This window comes from Megalobrama amblycephala, linkage group LG13 (genome assembly GCF_018812025.1).
Source record: "Megalobrama amblycephala isolate DHTTF-2021 linkage group LG13, ASM1881202v1, whole genome shotgun sequence".
Classification (NCBI taxonomy): Eukaryota; Metazoa; Chordata; class Actinopteri; order Cypriniformes; family Xenocyprididae; genus Megalobrama; species Megalobrama amblycephala.
Genome location: NC_063056.1, coordinates 32,401,918 through 32,423,765, shown reverse-complemented (window position 1 = coordinate 32,423,765; position 21,848 = coordinate 32,401,918). Strand labels below are relative to the sequence as shown.

Here is a 21,848-nt window from a genome sequence, read left to right as displayed (position 1 = left end):
ATTTTAATTAAGACATTTTTTTATTAATTCAAATTTTTCTTCTAGCTAACATGTTACTGTCACAAAGTAGACTTTGTCAAAAATGTCATTACTATAATACAACATATATATTTATTTAAATATACAAATCCCATTAATATACATTATGTAGTGTAACGTTAATTACTTATTATATAAAACATGACAATAGGCTTAAATATGTTCCATGTTATTCTCCAGAAATGTGACGCCATTAGGGCACTTATGGAAAAGGCCAACTTTAAGGAGAAAATGAAAAGCAGAGAGCATTTTTTTTTCATCCAAATTTATTGTGTTGTCCTCAAACAAGTAGAAAATATATATTTAGTCTAAATCAAGCAAAAGCCTATTAAAACAGTTCAATTAAATTAAAAGCATTGCACAAGGCCTATGGCTCTGGGAAATAAAGCTTTTGCCACCACTGCGGTGTCTACAGATTTTAAGGCTCGTCATGAGTTTCAAATCACAATCCATGTTGGTTCCAGATCTGTATTATTATTAATTGTGCATGTATAAATCTGTGTTTTACAGAGCCTAGAAACAGACAGCCTAATCCGATAACCATTAAGAAACACTGTCGTTAAACGTTATTAGTGACAGCTGAAGGAAGCACAACATACAACTGTGGTTTGATTCTGCACTAAAACGCATTCAAAGCAAGATCCCAGTAAGGTTCTCAAACTCTAAAAAAAACATGAAAGGATCACTTATTAACAGTGGAGAGGACACATTTTCCTAAGTTTAAATGTGCTATTTTGTTCAAACAGTACTTACCATGTTCACAGAGGCACCTTTGACCTCTTGCCTATAATACACTACAGTTTTCACAGGAAAATGAGGGTTGCAAGCATGTCAATTAAATGTTCACCAGAAAAAGTAAGAAATCCCGGACGTAAAAACAAAAATACAACATAGAACTCTTAAAAATCTGAGAAATATCTCAAAATCACAAAAGAATTATTTGAATGATCACCATAAAAGCAACCCACTCATGTAGAGGTGAAATTTATCACTATAAATACAAACTTATAAAAGGTTTTAAAACTACTAGTTGAGCATAAAGGTATATGTACAAACTGAACACTTTTTTTCTCCATCATTCTACTAAATGTCAGATACATGCAGATATAACCAAGATGGTGAATGTCTTACGCAGGTGCGATTTTAAAAGTACCAGTAATAGTGCTGCTTTCATGCACAAATATTAAAAAAAAAGCAACCTCAAATTACACCCACATGGTAATTATTCATCAACAGTTCATGTTTCATTTAGTCCTATAAAAGCAAGGTATTAATGGAAAACAAAAACACATTTTCCTCAAAAAAGCAAGAAATTCTGCAGAAGTCATAGAAATGGAAAACATAACACTTCATGATTAGGGCAAATACACATTAAGTTTTCTTAACATGATCATTTAAAATTTGTCAAGCAAATGAAAGTCCCCTGTAGGCTTATGAACATCTCTGACAGCCCAGCAGAGAAATCTGAAAGAGATCTCGCTTTAAAAATGAACAAACAGCAAATGACAGCAAAAACAGGAATTCCCCATGTTCCCATGTTTTTAGAAAATACTTTAAAACAGTCCAGTTGAAAAGCTGCAAAATAGTCACGCATCCTGTTTATTACAACTACTGACATTTTCACAAAATAATTTTTCCCACAAGATGAGTATTAGCTGTTATATTTTGAAGATGACCCCCATTATGGCAGTCAGATGGACCACAGGAACATCTACAAGATCCCGTCAGGATGTACTGTGCTGTATATCAGATCCATTGTCAGTATGTGGATGATAAAACACTGGGAATGAGAAATAAAACACTTTTTTGTCACTGAATTTGGAAATTCAATTTGAAATGTTTGGTCTCGCCCTACATAAATAAGGTGTCTGGTTGCTTTTTAAACCCCGTGCATCACGGTGGTTGACAAAGTGCCTCTTGCGTCCAATTGACACAACGTATTCATGCATATTCCCTCAGCTATTGTGTTCATTGTAAAGGGAACCATAACATTCAATACTATACCTTTGGCACTAAGAATCCTCCATATAACTCCAAATGAGAAAAGCCCCTTTAAAAGACCCTACAGAGAGGATGTCTTTGCATGTACAAGCGTTAAGGTGCATGACCAAGTTCAGATTGTATGCATGACATTGATTATTCAAGGACTCTTGAGTTATCGCTGCATTTCAGAGCCGCAAAGAAAAAAACCCTGTTCATGTGCATGATTTCTCAAGTTTTGGGTGTAGTCAAACATTCTTACCAAAAAAAAAAAAAAAACATCCTCCTCAATGTTTACGCTAGAAAGAACTTGTCAAACCTTACTTGAAACTATGTACAATATAAGCAAAATTGGTGCAGTGGTAGAGGGCATGTGGTCGAGACCCAACACAGTCATGGTTTTCCACCAAGGGCCATTGCTCAGCATAAAGCCAATTCAGACAGATCACTGACCCTCAGACATGGATAATGTTTTTCGAATGCTCTGTGGAGGCTCCCAGGAATCGCTGTCATCAGTGTCGTCATCATCGTCACCGTCTTCATCTCCCAAGGCAGAGGGTCCTTGCTCCTCAATTGCCGTCTCATTTTCACCCAGTGACTCGTCCTCTTCCTCATCTTGTTCTACATTTCCCATTTTATCTTCAAACGGGTTGGTACCCATTTCCTCCTTCCGATGAATCTCAGCAAACCACTCTCTCACCTGCTCGTAGCTCATATTAGACTTGGCGACAAGCTCATCCAAGTCCTGTTCGTTCAGAAACTTGTGCTTCAAATAGTATTCCTTCAGAATATCTCGCCCAGACTTGAACCTGATAGGTAAATTCTTCTCCGATTCGGTGGGCTTCTTCGCTTTTCTATTGCGGGTTCTCCCCCAACCGCGATTCCGAATCCTCCGTTTTCTGTTCTTGTTGCCATTTGTTCCTCCCACATTTCCACTTTGATAGTAAAAATACCACTTCAAGTTGCCATTCTTCCAGGCATAGCGTGTGTCGCCAAACCAGTTGACGATGTACGAACGAGGTAGTCCGCTCTCCTCGGCCAGCTGGTCGTATTCTTCTGCCGAGGGCCACTGGGTGCGAACGAATGCAGTTTTTAGAACATGAAGCTGCTCTGGAGTTTTCTTAGTAACCTTCTCTTTGCTTAGCCTCTTCCCTCCAGGTGGAGTTTGACTCCCCTTCTTCTGGGAAGTTTCACCATCTGCTTTTGACTCTGAGGAATCAGGCACAGGGGCTTTTCTCTTTTCTGTGAACCAGGCGTCAATCTCTCGTCTGGTAAGCTTCGTCTCGGCTCTTAGTCGGCTGAGCTCTTCATCAGTTGGTGTGTCACATTTCTGAAAGCTTTCCTCTAGAACCACCAACTGCTCCGGTGTCTTTTCTTTAAACTTCTGCAGGGTAAAGTCTGGGAAGGGGTTCCAGGTCTTGGCGCGTGTCTCCTTCTCTTTGACAGGTGACGGTGTTGGAGACTGTGGCGTTTCGTCACTGGAGTCGATAACAATGGTGGTACTACTACTACCCCTGGGATTGTCGTTCGGGAGGATGGTGTGGCTGTTCTTAGAATTGCGCTGGTTGTATCTGGTGTCGCTGAACCACTTTTTAATCTCGCCTTTAGTGAGGTTGGTCAACTTCATTAGCCTAGCTATCTCAGCATCAGTGGCAAACTGATTCTTCAGATAGCTTGCTTTCAATTCAGCCAGCTGCTCCTTGGATTTCTTAGGGCGCAGGCCAAAGTGATCGGCACTGAGTGCCGAGTTCTCCTGAGGGGTCAGTGATGGGGGCTGAATCGTAGTAGCTCTCTTAGTTTCACTGAGAGCTGGGCTTGTTTGATTGGTTGCGATCTTGGGTGTCTGGCTTTGATTGGGCATTCCCGCTACTGTCAGCGTTATCGGGGTGGTCACTGGGAGGCTGTTGGCTGTGCCAACCTGTGTCAGAACCAGACCTGGTTGCCCCACAATCTGGCAGGTTTGAAGAATAGACTGCAGGCCATTAGTGGCAGAAAGATGATGGGCCGGGATGACTGTGATGGTCTGGGGAACTGTGTGGACAGTCCCATTAAATTGCTTCCTCCTGGCTTCCTCAACCTCTTCTGGGGTCCAGCTAACTCCATGCTTCAAACGCTGAGCTGAAAACCAGATCTTTATCTGCTCCTCACTGAACTTGGTCTGGGCTGCAAGTCCCATGATCTCAGACACCGACGGGTAGGGGAACTTCTTGTAGGTGTTGATCAGGACTGCATTGGAGTCCATAGCAGCATTATATGTGGGAATACTGCTTACTGGAATTAGAAGTTGAGCTTGAGCGCTCTGCTGGGCCTGCAAGGCAGAAAGCACCTGGGCCAAGCCAGCCGGAAGAACCGTTGCAGGGTTCATTACCAGCTTCTTCTGATCTGCTACCACAGGGTTTGAAATATTGACAAGAACGCTGGGCTTTATGGACTCTGTGAGCAATGGGCTCATGTGTTCTGCTGCCATGGAAGTGCCCATCACTGACGCTTCCAATGGCTCCAGTTCCAACTCACTTTCAGCCATTGTCTCGCTTTCACTGGTGCCTTTTAGAGACATAGCTATTCTCTTGGGTTCAGATTTGCTTTTCATTTTCATTATGGGAGTCTTGCTGATAGGGATTCCAGTAACTGAGGGGTCATCACTATCTTCCATCTCTGTCTGCACAAAACCACCTTCAGCGGTTAGATCAGTAATGGGCTGCTCTAGTGATGTTTGACCTGAGCGTTTTCCTGAAGTACGACAGTCCTCACTGGAGAAATGGCTCCCCTCATATTCTATAAGGAAAGTAAAAGGATAACTTTGATTAGAGTCAGTATTTGTAAATTCATGACGGGAACAGATGCTTAGCAGATAAGTAGAACAGCACTTTTGACTTGTTAAAGTGAGGTTTTTTTTTGTGTGTCTTAACCAGCTGTGACCATCAACAGTGATATGCGACAAGAGGTTGCTTTATTTCTTTTGTTGCGTTGTGCTAGGTAGCCCCGCCCACAGTGAAATTTCATTAGCCAAATTCACACTCGACATAGTTGTATATTAACCATCAATAAGGTTTTGATTTTGCAGCATTTCAATATGAACAGAGAAATTGCTTGTCTAAAATATTGTCATTTTGCACTTGGTAAGGAGGACACAGCGCTTTTCTAAAGGACATAAAGAACTGCCTTGAGAAGTGAACTTCACCTGTCTCAGTTTCCATGGGAACCACTGCTCCCTCTGTAGGACCGTCGGCCATACTCTCGGCTCCTTCATTCCCTTCCAGGGCCTCCATATCTGGATCTTGCTCTACAACATCTGACGGAAGCACCATGCAGGGGGTCGTGGACTTTCTTCTGCTCGACATTGTGCTTTTTGAGTGTGAAAAATATAAGCTGGCCAGAACCTCCAGGAGGTTGAATTTACATGCTAAACGTTAGTCCCATTCCCAAAATTTGAGCTCAGCATCCTGAAAGATACAGAGAAACAAAAACATACACAAGACACTGCTTATAACATAAACACAGGACAGTTGACATAATTATCAACATTCACTGATGCATTCATTTACACACTAGATCAAGCTACTGCACAAGTGTAGTATCTTCTGCTGAATCAAACTAGAACCATTCACATCAGTGTGACTTTACAAAGACATTGACAATTACAAATACAATTTAATCAAATAAATAAAAGATAAATATACAATTATTTTAGATTAAATTGTAAACCAACACTACAGAATCTACAGAGCAATAAGGCTATATATGTTAACACTAGATAAAACATCAGTAAATGTTAAGTTTTTGCTAAATATGTAACTTACATGAAGTGTTTTTTCCTTCTAAAACTAAAAATCAGCTTTGAAAACACTGAACATGATGTTTAAACTCCCAACAACTCCCACTGATTTTACCAATTAGATTTTGACATAATAATGAGTCACTATTTTGCATGGTGCAAAAAAAAAAAAAAAAAAAAATGTCCTCAGAGATGCAAAGAAAAACAATACTGTATTCAAATACTGACCCTAAAACGAATTACTAATACTATTACTATTAATAATAATGGAAAAAGTTAATTTCTGACAGTTGTTTTGGCTAATTTATATTACAATACATTGTTAACATTAAAAGTTGTCTAAAAATGAACAGTATGGCATTCAAAAAAAATTATCATTACGTTAATAATAAATGCTATAAAAAGTTGTCATGAAACAGACGTCTGATGAAGAGCCTGCGTGCTCGAAACTTCACGTTTATTTATTATTTCCTTTGTACAGCACCCAACTTAAACACTTTTGCCTGTAATGTGCATGCTTTTGTCCCGTTTTCGATGAAGCAATGCATTAACCATTGTTTATTTATACAACTATCTATATATGTATATTTATAAGTCACCAGTATGACAGTGATGAAATTGTGTTTAGATGAGTTGTGTTTAGATGAATGTGTTCCCTTAAAAACACTGTGGCGGTACCATATCAAGGTACATGTCCAAATCTCCATGGTACCATGTTTACCTAATTGACTTTAAGTACCACGTTAATACCATGGTACAGTTAATTTCAGCACCATAGTATATATCAAAGTGTTTCCAAATATCAGAATTGTATCATGATTCATTGTAAATGCCTGGTACCCCAAGGTTATTAAAATTACTATGGTATTACCATATTACAAAGTACAAAAACAAGATAACACCTTGATACTTTGTTAGTGAGGGAGCTTCAGGGATGCAGTGGAACTCACCGGCCGCGGGGTTTATTGTCAAATCGCGGTTCTGGGTGCGAGTATCCTACGGCTCAGCAGCAGGAAGAGCGGAGGCGAGACGGACCGAGACCCGTCGCACGTACAGGGGGGAAAACCCTGGATGGACCGGACAGATGCCACGCTGATCGGATGCTCCTCTCCCTGATGGTTCAGCTCCTCTGTTATTTTGCCGGGCACGTTGCTTGAGTGTTTTATGGCTCTCTCTCAGTAAACACAATAATCATCTGCGCTCATTTTAATGGCAGTTTTTAATGATCATCAGGCGTCACCGCTGTCAGTGTTATACGTCGTGACATCATCGCCAGGCGACTCCCCACCGTCACGATAAAACAGCGATAAAACAACGCGTTTGGACGTTAATCGAGTCAAGACACTCACTCAGGACTTGGTATGATCCCAACGCACATACTTATAGACTTTAAACCTCTATATAAACTAAGAAACTCGAGCACTGACTATAGAAACGTACAACCTCCTAACCGACCAATCAGAGTCAGCGTGCGGTCACGTGACCTTCATGCATCTCTTCAATTCAAGTGGAATTTTCCCCATGTTTCCAACTAGCATGATTTAGATTTCATCAGAACCAGAAAAGCAGAAACCACAAGTGATTACAACACCCAACAACTCCTTGGAGTACTTTAGGAAAAGAGTAGATCAGATGTTTGTACCATTATAAAACCATATGTTTGGTATGAAAACCAAAGCATGAGACAATGAATTGTGATAAAGGCTTTAATATGCACTCGAAAAGCACAAAACTCAAAGATAAGACTAAAGAATAAGCAAAATATAATTTATAGACCAGTTCTTGTAAGAAATATATTGTGTAGTTTTGTTTATTAAAAAAGAAAACTAGGAAAAGTCTTCAACTTCTTTCGACATCTCCTGGAAAAAAGAAAATATACATATTAGGCAGTTACAGTAAAAAAAAAAACAATAAAAATGTTTTTCAAATTTAAAAGGCTTTTGACTCAACTAGGTAGTTTTAATGTACTGCACAATCAACAGAATAGTAGTTTCTGCATCATCAAAACGTACCTGTATAAGTGCAGTCTTGTCATAATCTTTCCTGTGTCTATAAATGCTCTGGCACAACAGAGCATAAAGTTTCTCCAGTTGATTGACCTCATATCCCTCTGTCATGTCCACAACTCTCTGTAGAAGTTCCTGAATCAGGAACGAAAACAAAATGAACACTTAAAACACCTTTCCAATGTAAAAGTCAAGTTAACATGCACACTACAAGGTTTTCGATTACACTTACTGTAATAGTTTCTGCAGTTAAAGGATTAGTCCAGTTTCAAATAAAATTTACTCACCCCCATGACATCCAAGATGTTCATGTCTTTCTTTCTTCAGTTAAAAAGAAATTAAGGTTTTTGATGAAAACATTCCAGGATTATTCTCCTTATAGTGGACTTCAATGGCCTCCAAATGGTTGAAGGTTAAAATTAGTTTCAGTGCAGCTTCAAAGGGCTTTAAACGGTCCCAGACGAGGAATAAGAGTCTTATCTAGTGAAACGATCAGTCATTTTAGAAAAAAAATGTAAAAGTATATGCTTTATATAAACAAATGATCGCCTTCCAAGTGCTTCCGGCAAAACCGCATTTTCGTATTCTTCAAAAAGCTTACGCTGTACTTCCTACGCCTTCCCTATTCTACTTACGGAAAAAATGGAACTGGTGCTGCGTTCGTTCCGTAAGTTGAATAGGGAAGGTGTAGGAAGTACAGTCTAAGCTTTTTGAAGAATACGAAACTATGAAGCTGCACTGAAACTATAATTTTGACCTTCAACCATTTAGAGGCCAATTGAAGTCCATTATAAGGAGAATAATCCTGGAATGTTTTCATCAAAAACCTTCATTTCTTTTCGACTGAAGAAAGGGCATGGACATCTTGGATGACATGAGGGTGAGTAAATTATCAGGAAAATTTTATTTGAACGTGAACTAATCCTTTAAAGATATCTGACTTACTTTCAGTTTGTTGTGGTCCACAATAAGAGGCAAGTTCTTCTGCTCCAGGATCTTCATGGCAGCATCCACACTGATGAGACTCTGCTGTTCGGCTTGGATCTTAAAACCCCTCGTCATCCGCCTTTGTCTGAACTCTGAAAAACCCATGCAAACTCAAGGACTGTTTCATGTTCATAGAAACACCACAACTGTAAGAATATATGCTAAATGGGTTTGTGATTTACTAACCCATTCCACTGCTGTCCTCTGCACTTGGCTCTGTCCTCTTAGGTTCAGTGCTCTCTGATGCTTGGACTTCATTTTGCCCATCTGTGGCATTATTCTGGACGGTCTCAACACTTACAACCTCATCCACTGCAGAGGTAGTATTGTCATGTTCCCGTCCCTCATTAGAGATGTTGTTCTGCACTACTGCAGTGGATTCTGTGGGTTCTTCTGCACGAGCACACTCGTCAGCCTCCATTGACTCACATTCAACATCTTTCATCTTTTCTGGATCTTCACTCTCAGCCAGTTTTCCATCATCTTCATCCTCATCTTCATCCCCTGATTCTGCTGTGTTAGGGTTGTCTTTAGAGTTAAAATGTGAGCAAGACTTCTTTCTGCGGATGAAGCCATTTCTCCATCGGTTTTTCCTCTTCTTTTTCATCTGTGAAGCTGTGGATAGACAAAATATTTAATTTTCCTACCAATCTGACTTGATGTTAAAAGTACTGGTAAAATATTTTAAGTATAAGTTGTTGTTAAAATGTCAAATTCTACCACATGGAGGAGAGTGGAGCTGCACGATTAATCGTTAAAAGATCGCAATATCAAGTAAATCACCTTTTGAAATAACTTGACATTTCAAATAAAGATTTAATCAATTACAATGTTACACCAGTAGGTGGCAACAAATGACTGTAAAAAAAAAAAAAAAAAAAAAAAGTATGTCATAGAATTATTAAAGGTGCCGTAGAATGAAAAATTGACTTTACCTCGGCATAGTTGAATAACAAGAGTTCAGTACATGGAAATGACATACAGTGAGTCTCAAACTCCATTGTTTCCTCCTTCTTGTGTAAATTTGATTTGTTTAAAAGACCTCCGAAGAACAGGCGAATCTCAACATAACACCGACTGTAACATAACAGTCGGGATCATTAATATGTATGACCCCAATATTTGCATATGCCAGCCCATGTTCAAGGCATTACTCAAGGGCAGTCAGTATTAACCTCTGGATCTGTGCACAGCTGAATCATCAGACTAGGTAAGCAATGGTGCGTTCAAGTCCTCCTGGGAAGTTCGTATGTACGAGGTGGGAAGTCATGTGTACGACGGTAGGTGCGTTCAAGTCACTTTTGTCGGAGTATGATGGCGGTGTGCCTTCTCTAAATTAATTGGACAAAATAACACTTCTGCTTCTAGAAAATGTAGAGCAAACATGCATTAGTTGTATGTTGCTTTTTTATGTTTTTTAATTAATTTATGAAGCTATTGTAATGTTTATTGTTACATATTACATTTTTATATTGTGATGCTATTGTATTTTTTGCAGGGAATCAGCTTACTCCAGAAAAAAAATAGAAAAGCCTGACAATGTCACTGCTAAATACCTGTAAGTATTGTGGTATTTCAGTATGTTTCTGACTGACACGCCCCCAACTCGTACAGATCGGAGCTTAAAGAAAATTACGAGCTTCCCACTGGTATTTACGAAATTGTGGTGGCGTTCATGTCAGTTCTGGTCGTAAATACGATCTTTCCGACATGAAAGACATGACCACAAGCAAGGACAATAGGAAAAATGGCAGATGGAGCGATCATAACTGAAATGATCCATGATTACATGATATTTTTAGTGATATTTGTAAATTGTCTTTCTAAATGTCTCGTTAGCATGTTGCTAATGTACTGTTAAATGTGGTTAAAGTTACCATCGTTTCTTACTGTATTCACGGAGACAAGACTGTCGTTATTTTCATTTTTTAAACACTTGCAGTCTGTATAATTCATAAACAACTTAATTCTTTATAAATCTCTCCAACAGTGTAGCATTAGCCAGTTAACCATGGAGCATAGCCTCAAACTCATTCAGAATCAAATGTAAACATCCAAATAAACACTGTACTTATGCGATTAGACATGCTGCATGACGAAAACTTTGTAAAGATCCATTTTGAGGGTTATACACACATAGCTGTGTGAACTTTGTTTATGCTGTTTAAGGCAGTCGTGAGCTCGAGGGCGGGGAGCACGAGAATTTAAAGGGGCCGCAGCCTGAATCGGCGCATATTTAAAATATGCCCCAAAATAGGCAGTTAAAAAAAAATGAATAAAAAAAAAAATCTATGGGGTATTTTGAGCTGAAACTTCACAGACACATTCAGGAGACACCTTAGACTTATATTACATCTTTTAAAAATGTATTCTACGGCACCTTTAAGAGATTTGTTCAAAAATGCTGATTTATCCAGTTATGAGTCATTGAATCATTCATTCAAAACATTTTTTAAATAATTAATTCAAAATAATTAAATATTTTTTAAATAGACTGCAGCAATTAACATTTAACATTACATGTTATTATGTTTAAATGTCTATTTAGAATCATGGGAGAATAGTGATCTCCATTTTCACGATTCTCAATTTAACCAGAATCGTGCAGCTCTAGATGAGAGTACTGAGCACTGATGTCAGGAAATACAGCTCTGTCAGTCACCTGTATTAATTCCTGTTTGACGTGGTGTCAAGACTGTTGGTGCTGGCACAGGCGTAGCATCTTTACTGGGTGCTGGATCACTCATCTTTTGCTCGACTGTAGCGGACACCTTTGGCAACACGTGGTAGTAGGCAGGAGTGAACCGTGATGAGGCAGATCCTAAAAATAAAATATTATATATTGTAAGTGATTGATCCAATCCAAATATGATCCAACATTAAAATCAACACAGTGTCACTGAAACCTCGTTTGCTGCGAGACTCCCTGATCTCAGCGCAGATCTTCTCAAAGTCCTCATCTAATTCATCTCTGATTATGGCATGCACAGTGTCCTTGAGTGCACAGGCACGGTGTCTGATGAGCCGATCTATTACAAACACAAACATCATAGATATTGGATGGTTCAGAAATCACACAAATGTCATGCATTTTGTAAAACGCTCTTGGAAAGAAACTGTAAACAGCCTACATAAAATTCAGCGGTTGTCACCAATGTTCAGTAGACAAATCACACACATATACATTCATATAAAATATATAACCATTACAATTCCCAGCCTACCTGAGGGGTCTCTGTCTGGATTGTACTCAAGGGCATTCTGCCAAATCAGATCCACATCATGCAGGTAAGCCGCCACAGTTTCATACTTGTGCAGATCAATTTTAGATAGCACTGTGGACAAGTCCATGGGCTGTTTGATGACTGTAGTGTAATCGGGAACCTGTTCCAATGAAAACCACATGACTTCAGTGAGGATATAGCACTGGTTCAGCAATATATCAACAGTTGGAGTTGATATAGAAGGACTGTGGGACAGAAAACTCTTGTCTTACCTCTTCTGTGTCCACAGGCTTTGTAAAAGCCTTGAAGCGTTTGTCCTGAGCTAGTCGGTTGGTGACATCTCGCAGGAAGAGGCGAAGTTCCCTGAGTGTGTCCTCTTCCTGCTCTTCTAGCTTCTGCATCTCCTGCTCAGACAGCTGGCGAGGAGGCGGTGGAGGGGCCACCGGTAACACCTCTAGTGCCCGGACCACTGAGAAGGAGAGAGTGAGATTTATCACAGGTTTGCATGAAAACACTCCACTAAGAATGTGAAAAACACCACAAAAATACTCACCTGCTTCTCTCTTAGATGCTGGTGCTTTAGCAGCTTGATTTAAAATAAGATCCTCAAAGAATCTGAGCCTCTCCTCCCGAGAAGGAAGTGGAACATCGAACACCTCACCATACTCAACATGAAAAAGGTCCTGGACCTTGAAACAGGTAAACAAAAACAAAACAAAAAAAAAAAAACTGTCATACAATAATAACAATAACAATAAATACAATAAAATCATCACAAATGATATTTCATTTAGCCTTTAGGCCAAACAAGCCCCAGTACCAGTTATACAGTTCATGTGGTACCTCAGGATAGAGTGTGTCGTGAGGAAAGCTGCATGTGGCGAGAAGGAGGCAGGGGCAGAATGAAGGGATGTCCTGCAGGAGACTGATGAATGTGGCCTTTAAAGTGGAGCTCACAGTGTCCCACCAGCGCTGGATGTGTGGAATATACAGAATACTGGGCGCAGTTCTCCTCGCCTCACAGAAAACCTGATGTACAATACAGATCAATGGTCAATTAATAAAACAAGTTTATCAGGGTATCTTGAGATCTTGTATAAATTCAATGTGTTCACCTGAGCACAAGCTTCCTCTGGGGTGGCCGAACTGACTCCATACAACACAGCAACATCAAGTGTATAAACGGTGAACTTCTCCAGGGCATGAAGAATAGCAGGAGCCAAGTGTGAGGTCTGACCAGAACCTGATGTCCCACAGAGTAGCAGTCTGGGTCTGAATGAGGTGGGCTGCTGCAGGGCACTCCTGTAATACAGGTAATGAAAGAAATGAAGCAGAGCAAGCGATGACAAATAGGTCAAAATGACTTAAACTATACCACAGGCTGAACACTACATTTCACTACTGTAATCAGTGAAATTCAATAGTAATTGAACATGTTTTGTAGTCTGCAGTTTCGTTCCAAATAATTAGTGAGTGGCGTCCAAAGACAGCATAAGGCATCATGGGCATGCTCAGAAGACTGTTTCAAAAACTAAGTAGCAAAACAAAGTTGCATCTTTTTTAGAGAAATCCTAGAATGCATTACAATGAAAGAATCCCAGATTGCAAAGCAACAATAATAATAACAATAGTTATTATTATTAGAATAATAATCTAATTTCAATTTGACTGTTTTACCTAATGTATGTGTATTCTGTATAGGCATGATTAAGAAAAACTGTTGTTGAGGATAAACTGGATCTGGTGATTTTTTTTTTTTTTTTTTTTTTTTTTAATGTAAGAAAAGTTGTATCCCTTTTTAAAACAAATCTTTGTGGCAATATCTTTTCTCTCATAACAAGGCTTCCTGTGAACTCATTTCTGTATACCGTGGATGAACCCACATATAAACAGTTCAGAGTACATTACATACTTCATATCACTCATGTTTAGCCCTTAAACTGTATATCAGGAAATTATTTACTACAATAAAACTTCAGGCTTGTGTTACAAATATTTTTTGTGCTTTTCCATATGCAAAAACCAAGTCAGCATAAAAGTCAGGTTTCTGCATTTCTAACCTGTTCAGTTGAAGAGCAGATGGAGAAGGTCCAGTGTTCTTCTGGCCTTTATTACTAGAGCACACAGAGGACCCCTCATCTTCACTCTGCAGCAGATCCTCTAAGATGCCAGACACACCATCTAAAATAGAAAATATTTACTTGCATTGATGATTAAGAATTTCAAAATACAAACTACATCTACAATTCCTGGAAAGAAAAAAAGACGAGTGACATCTGCCCGTGAAAATGTGGCATGATATAAGAGCGTTATTTGATTTCTACAGTGTTATGCGATTTGCGAGGTGTTCTGAGTGCTTTTAGCATATTGCTGTGTAGATGGGAGATAAAAATAGCCAGCTGTCTTTACCAGTGTCTCTTTTCTTCTTGAGGCCCTGCTCTACATGAGGAAAGAGTCTCCGCAGCATCTCCATGGCGTTATTGAGAGCAGAGCTCAGCAGAGGTTCAATAACAGGGGTGAGCGCTTTAGCTGGAGATGCCACCGCCCTCTGTGAAGCTGGAACTATCTTCCTCATGGCTGAGAGGAAGTCCCGGCCACTTACGCTGATGGACTCCACATCCAGCAGGAGCTTCTGGGAGGAAGCATAGATCTGGGGGTAGCATCTGCGCAGGGCGCACAGAGCTGATTCTGCACACACTGCTTTGATGTCTGCACCGCAGTAACCTGGGAGCACAGGGAACCATAGTTTTGACTACTGGTGTACAATCAGGGATGATAGTGCAGTTCATTTTAACAAAGCACAGCCTACTTGGACAGGACAAAACCCAAATACAGATATACCCAGGCCCTGGAGGTGTGTTGGAAAGCTCCAGCATCTGTGTTGGCACTGAGAAAGCTGAGACAAAGCTAAGCTTTGATGCGAGATGGACTCATGAGGTGGTTCAACTCTTACCAACACACTTGTCAGCCAACTCTTCAAGAAACAAGTCAGACAGCTGCGGGTCCCACTGCCTGGTATGGATCTTCAAAATATCTTTGCGAGCCTACAAAGCAGCAACAACGTCTTGTAGGTTACCCTAAACAAAACACTCACTGCGGTTGAAAATAAACACTGAATAAGTCATTCCACAATAGAGCTCCAAACTCTCACCTCTCTGTCTGGTAGGCTGAAGAGAAACTCTCTGTCAAATCGTCCGGGCCGTCTAAGCGCAGGATCGATGGAGTCCAGGCGGTTAGTGGCTCCAATAACAACCACCTCACCACGGCTGTCCAGCCCGTCCATGAGAGCCAACAGGGTGGACACAATGGAGCTTTAGACAACAGAAGCACAAACAAATAAATGATTCAACAGTTGTAACAGAACAGCAAAACAAGGCCTTCAGAGAAAGAAAAGAGACAGACTAACACACCTGTGTATCTGGTCTTGCCGGCTGGACCGAACAGGTGCGATGCCATCAATTTCATCAAAGAAGATAATTGATGGACGCATCTGGTATGCCTTTATAATAAATGACAAAGTTCCTTTTAATCATGCAGAGACAAAATTAGGCATCAATGAATGACCATTTTTTCTTAAATGAAATATGGGGAAACCTGGTCAAACAGGAGGCGGAGCTGTCTCTCAGACTCGCCCACCCATTTGCTGAGACAGTCTGCCCCTTTCCTCATGAAGAACGCCACCTTCCTCTCGCCTTGACTGCACTCATTTGCTAGGGCTCGCGCAACCAGAGTCTTTCCTGTGCCAGGAGGGCCGTAGAACAGACAGCCTCTGGAAACACATAACATTCATTCAACATACATTCTGCCAAAGGTGATATTCAGCATTACGTCTCATTTTTGCAAACTGTTGGTTAGTCATCTAAATAGGCATTTTAATGTGAATATTTATCAATATCACTTTGCATACCTTGGAGGCTGAATCTTAAACTTCTCAAAGACTTCAGGGTAGAGTAAAGGAAATACAACCATCTCCTTCAGTGCAGAGATGTGTTTGCCCAAACCCCCAATGCTGTCAAAGCGCACCTGCACAAGGAAACCCAACAGTCATAAAAATGTCTTTAAAATTTTTGTAGTTCGAATTCAAATGGCAAATACATACCGTTTGGTCAATTTGCATTGGGTCAACATCTGCAAGACTTGCTCCAATTTTAATCCTGTCCTTATGGATTCCCAACAAATCCTCCTTCCGTAAATTCATAGGGAGGCATCTACAAGCAAAATGTGATTACATTTTTTCTGAAATAAACCTTTAGTTTAATAATTGCTTTCAAATATTTAAAAACTACAACATCTAGATAATGAAATCTAAGAAACAACTCTACAACCGTTATAGCTTCTCTATTGTGTGCACAAGTACAGGTGTTGTATTTCAGAGCCACTTGATTGGTCATGTTTGCTCTGCAAGACTTTGAACCCAGATGCCTTTTGAAAGCATAGCATCTCTAAAATAAAAGCTTTCAGCGATAAACTTTACCTGTTTATTGACCTGGTACGGCTCTTACTTCTCCGTCTCTCAAATTTCTCTTCATCAGAAGAGGATGAGGTAGAGTCACTACTGTGGATGGCATGTCTTCTCCTGAGATGAAGACAAAAGAACAGAAAGATTGTATTTTAGACTATCATAAAACATTCATAGCATCAATGAAAAGGCTAAACTTTCATAAAATACTCCACCACCTCCTTTACCCTAACACCTCTTCCCAAAACAAACTAATTTAAATGTGCACAAAATATATGTGTGTAATTATTATATTAGCATGACATTGTAAAGTGCCATGTGTTGTCTTCACTTTGAAAGCCCCTTAATTTTCCACATGCAGATCTAGTGAGGCTATATGAATGCTTGGCTTACCCATTACCCTCACTCCCACCTGGACTACAGCAAAAGAAGCACACAAAGATGAGTGGAAACACATGAGTGCCACTGAGATTACAACATGGACAGTGCAAAGTAGGGGTTTGCATTTTGTCTCTAATACTCGACTCGAAGTAGGATGCCACTGTATTGTGCCTGTTCCTTCAGTATCTTGCTCGCTATGTCTCACGTTTTTTAAGACTGGGTGTCAAACATAGCACACTTTCAAATATGAATCAAGACCCTGTCAAGCCAAGACTCAAAATGATACTTAATGGTCCAAGATTTTGCTCTTTAAAAATAAATAAATAAATATATATGTTGAAAAATAATTTGAAGATAAACAGATGACTAGTACTGACCTGGTGCTCCTCCTGTTGTTGTACAGTCTCCTGGGACTTGAGGAACTAAATGTATATCTTCGTCTAACCGGGGTGGAGTGACGTTTAAAAAATATGCTCTGCTTTTTTGGCTCTACAATTTAAAAAATATATATATATTAAAGGAAAATAATAAAACAAAAACATGAAAGGCTGAGAAAAAGATGATTTAAGTACATCTAAATCATGGATGTATCTGATCATCATATTCAGTGCATGGTCTCTTTAATGTACCACAACATTAACCTTCAAGAGGCGCCTGGTAACGCACAACAGCTTTTCTTTGTCTGAACTCATAGCGCTTTCCATTCTCTTCTTCATCTTCATCCTCATCCTCATCTTCATCTCCCTCATCATTTTCTTCTTCCTCTTCCTCACCATCTCCATCCTCCTCCTCCTCCTCTTGATCACTGTATTCTGTGAAATAAATACAGGTTCAGGCCAACCAACATGCTAAACAATAACCAATAATATTTTGTGGAACATGTGCAGTTAATTATAATACCATTATTACAATAAACATTTGCACTTTTAACACATCCCAAATAAACAACAGGGCAGTGATTAGATTTATTCATGTCTCCTATATCTATTACACCTGTGTGTTAGAACTAGCTTCACAATTTTTTGTTTAATTGTTTTGTCATTTGAAACCTAACAAAACTCTGTATAACATTTTTCTTATCTTAATAAATATGGTAATGAGTGTCCTAATACCTTTTGGAATTAATGTAAATGTTTTTGTTGTTGGACTATAGATTCACCAGTGATGCAGAGCCACTGCTAGATAACGGTGCACACTGATTCAGGATGAGCTTATAGTAAAGCAGGATTAATAATTTCCTGATCTACAATTATCACCATTCTCCTGGTTGTCTGAACTCTCCTCCTGTCCTCTGACTGAAGGTTTTGTGACCCTCTTCCTCTTTGTTCCAGCGTAAATTCTCAAATTCTAAAAAGGAACACAAAAACAGTTCAGTCCTGGCTGATCACTGAAGTACTGTGGAGGAGTCAGTGATGAAGATCTTGATGACACACCTCCTCTTCACTGTCTCTGCTTCTCAGTCTCCGACGCATCTTCTGCATGTCATCCATCTTCTGAAGCACAGCCTCTGCAGTGCTAAAATAAACAAAAACAGCCACTGAGAACCAAGAACCACAGAAATATCCACACACAAAGCCAGTTGCACATCTGAGTCTGAATATAAAAGTCCAAAGTAGGGCTGGGCGATATAACGATAATTATCGCAATATAAATTTTCTTGATAAAACGATATCAAAAGTTCAGTATGTGTTTACAAAAAGTGTTTACTGTTACAAAACAGTGCTACTTATTTGAACAGCTCCACACGGACCATTTATCCATTTGGCACAAAGTTTAAATGGCAGTGCAAGCTTACTAGAACAGATGCATTTACTCTCTGATCGGTCTCACACAAGTACTAAACAGCATGAGATCCCGTGAGAAGTAGGGGTGTGCAACAGCAACTGAGTACTCGACCGTGACAGCGACGATCGATCATGTAAACGATGATCGAAATGTATTTTTTCTTTTTTCTCCTGATTGGTTATAGCAGCACTTTGGGCGGCGCCCTCAGCTCCGACTGTTTAGCTTTCCACAGTATGCGTCAAAAGAGGTGAGAAGAGAGAGAATGGCCTCAAAGTCACTTAGTGATGTCTAGTTTCACTTTGACAAGATAGATAAAAATACAGTTCAATGCAAGCTGTGCGGCACCAAGCTTTTATCTTGTGCTGAAAATATCCTTTAAATTCTATTCATAATTAATTTAGCAATAATCATCAGTGATTTTCATACTGTAAAATAACATTTTGGTTGATCAGAAAGTGCAAATTGAATCCAAAATATTGATGAAATATTAGTGACGCTTTTTAAAGCACAATTGGAGTTACACTTTTGAACAAGCTCACGTTCGCATTCGCAAACCTTTTGCAAATCTGTAGACATCTGATTAAATTACTATAGGATGCGTTGGGTCGGGATATCAACATTTATTAAGATGCTGAATGCGCTGCATATCAGTGTTTAGTTTCATGCTCAAATGCAAAGCCCGATATTGACTGAGTTATTTGAGACGGTCATATTGCTTTTAGCTGTTTCTTAAAAAAATAATAATAATAAAAAAAAAATACTGATATTGTTCAATGACATAATTCGCATGGCTTCAAAAACGTGCAGGCGATTTATGGAAACACTTAATAATGTGATTAAAATAAAGCACAGATCTGCCATAAACATGGCATTATAGTGAGAAATCCTGTCCTGTCGTGAAAGCGCGCGCTAGATGCTTCCTTATTAAAAATATTGCTGTATCATGATCAATCTAACACTGTTCTAATCACGTTTTCATAGACACATTCTCATGTCATATTTTTATTTTTAACATTCATTTTCCTAACGGTCTTCACATATTTTTATTATCTCCATGACGGCCCCCCATCCTAGTCTAAAGTGAATCTACTACATGTTTGACTTCTGATCACCAAAACGGGAGAACCATGAGGTGTGACTTAATTAGGTCAGTGTCCTTATAAACAGAAATATAACTGTATTCTATATTAGTGCATACTTTGTGATGAGCCTGTCATAGAGGACTGACTGGTTCCTGGCGTCAAGTTTATATCTTGTGATTCTGGAGCTACGCCTCACGGCACTGTCTTCTTCTCGCCTTTGAATTCGAGCACGCAGACTTCGAGAAGTGGGAGTTGATTCCACCTCATCTGAAGAAAGTAATGGGTTCATTTTAAGCAAGCAGCAAACCAACAAAACTGACATTTATCAAATACTCTGACGTGCCTACCTGTGTGCTCATCTGCCGATCTCTCCCCATCTGCCTGGAATCTTGGAGATTTCCTATGAATGAATGAATAATACAATATACAGGTTAATAGTGTATCAAGTAAATAGTATGTCACGTGATTATTGATTAAACAATTGGAGGACCAGAAATGAAACCATGACACCTTAAATTCCTCCCACTTTTCTCATCTTTTGGAGGTGATTTGCTGGTTTGTCCATTCATATCAGCAAAGGTGACTACATGTCTTCCTCTTTGAGTTCTGCTCGTCATGCTGTTTTCCTCCTTTACAGACAAAAATCCCTAAAACAATCACATTCAGAGTATCATAGCAGTGTCCAGTCGAATGACATGCTATACTCTACGACCCGGTTTCACAGACAGGGCTTAGATTAAGCCAGGATTGGGTCTTAGTTCAATTAGAATATTTAAGTAACTTTTATAAACGTACACTTGATAAAAAAAACATTACTGGTGTGCATCTTGAAACAAAATGTAAGTACAAGTTGCTTTCAGTTAAAACAGCTCAAACATGCTCAAACAGCTCAAACATGCAAACATGCCCCCCTGAAACAGGGGGTATATATATATATATATATATATATATATATATATATATATATATATATAACTTTTTAAAAACATTTTTATATCAACTATATACACACAGGAGCTCATATTTCATGAGATTACATGAAATATTTCTTATTTTCAAAAGTGTCACAACACACAACTATTTGCAGGTGATTAAAGTGTATATATTGTGCACTGTGTAACGTTAAGTTATGGATGGATATTCTTCATTGCAGTAAAAGTTCAACTAAATTATGATTTCGACTTGTCAACTACCCATTTACATTTATCCTCCTGCAAGGATACACTATTACCTGTGTATATGCGATGTAACATTGAAGATCAACTCATTTGTTTTTGTTTTTGAACAGTTAACAAGTCGCGCGCTCATGCAGTTCATTCAAGCGTCTCGCGCTCATTTTAACCGCCAACTTTGTTTTGATAGAGCGAGAGTTTTACTGTAGGTAAACAAACAAATCACTGACAAATTTGTGCTTGTAAAGAAGAGTTATTTACTCACATTGGCCGGACTGTCCTCGGCGCTCGTTAAACTGTCATCATGGGCCTTTTTCAGTCGTGCGGACTTTCGCTGAGGCGGGTTCAGCGACAGAAACTCCGAGCTCGAGTCCATATCACCGTTACTGCGCAACATCACCATTTTTAACGAGCCTTAAAAGACCCCCGGACCATTCACTGTGAACCTCACTTTAAGAAGTGTTTGTCAAGATTTTAATACGCCGAATACTTTGGACGATAACACATCGTTTTGAAAAAGCACTCCGCTCCTCCTTGATTTCTGGCGCCACAAACGTCACTTACAGTCGAATGACATAACGCAAATACGAATGTGCTGGCGAGAGAGAAACTAGAGCCGTTAAAGCGAATGGCCGCCCTACCAAATCCCTTGTTTCAAATATAACGTGTTATTCAAATGGATATGAAGAAATTATAGAAGAGAAATTGCTGGACCTTTCGCTGACAAAACATTTGAGGATTTTATCTGTGCAAGTATAGGATTTTGCGTAGGAATACTGTTGGAAAGGTGTACCGGCTCATTTTTGGCGCGCCGTAAGTGACGCGGCGCTCAACATTCTGATTGGCTGACGCAGGCCAAATCCCCTCGTGAGCTTGTTTATGAACACTCGAGCGCTGAAATGAGATATTTTGGCGCCATATATATTCTAACTTTTATTTCAGATTAAAGTTATGATAT

The 21,848-nt window shown here is 39.4% G+C and overlaps 2 protein-coding genes across 5 annotated transcripts; both read right to left on the bottom strand.

Annotated features, from left to right (window-relative positions):
- Positions 1-654: 654 nt before the first annotated feature.
- LOC125244062 (zinc fingers and homeoboxes protein 1-like) lies at positions 655-7,261 on the bottom strand. Of its 2 annotated transcripts, XR_007179216.1 has the most exons (4): positions 6,745-7,261; positions 5,201-5,462; positions 2,044-4,794; positions 655-1,819 (listed from the first exon to the last, which is right to left on the bottom strand). XR_007179216.1 is itself a non-coding variant. In XM_048153994.1 (3 exons), exons 2-3 carry the CDS (start codon positions 5,358-5,360, stop codon positions 2,465-2,467), a joined length of 2,490 nt encoding a protein of 829 aa, XP_048009951.1. In that variant the 5' UTR covers positions 5,361-5,462; positions 6,745-7,261; the 3' UTR covers positions 655-2,464. The 2 variants fall into 2 exon arrangements, 1 of the variants encoding a protein (XP_048009951.1); XM_048153994.1 differs by having other exon boundaries at positions 655-4,794.
- Positions 7,262-7,484: 223 nt separating this feature from the next.
- On the bottom strand, positions 7,485-21,590 carry LOC125244060 (ATPase family AAA domain-containing protein 2-like). Of its 3 annotated transcripts, none has more exons than XM_048153992.1 (29): positions 21,156-21,590; positions 20,229-20,347; positions 20,066-20,118; positions 19,835-19,985; positions 18,285-18,366; positions 18,108-18,198; positions 17,493-17,663; positions 17,229-17,340; positions 16,864-16,887; positions 16,486-16,587; positions 16,111-16,219; positions 15,919-16,034; positions 15,606-15,780; positions 15,422-15,510; positions 15,163-15,322; positions 14,965-15,055; positions 14,421-14,735; positions 14,072-14,192; positions 13,127-13,313; positions 12,855-13,040; positions 12,565-12,700; positions 12,284-12,480; positions 12,012-12,171; positions 11,694-11,816; positions 11,450-11,608; positions 8,974-9,402; positions 8,746-8,879; positions 7,807-7,935; positions 7,485-7,653 (listed from the first exon to the last, which is right to left on the bottom strand). In XM_048153992.1, the coding sequence occupies exons 1-29, from the start codon at positions 21,291-21,293 to the stop codon at positions 7,621-7,623; spliced, it is 4,092 nt and encodes a 1,363-aa protein (XP_048009949.1). In that variant the 5' UTR covers positions 21,294-21,590; the 3' UTR covers positions 7,485-7,620. The 3 variants fall into 3 exon arrangements, with proteins under 3 accessions (XP_048009949.1, XP_048009948.1, XP_048009950.1); XM_048153991.1 differs by having other exon boundaries at positions 20,229-20,365; positions 21,156-21,586; XM_048153993.1 differs by lacking the exon at positions 16,864-16,887 and having other exon boundaries at positions 20,229-20,365; positions 21,156-21,584.
- Between the last annotated feature and the right edge of the window lie 258 nt (positions 21,591-21,848).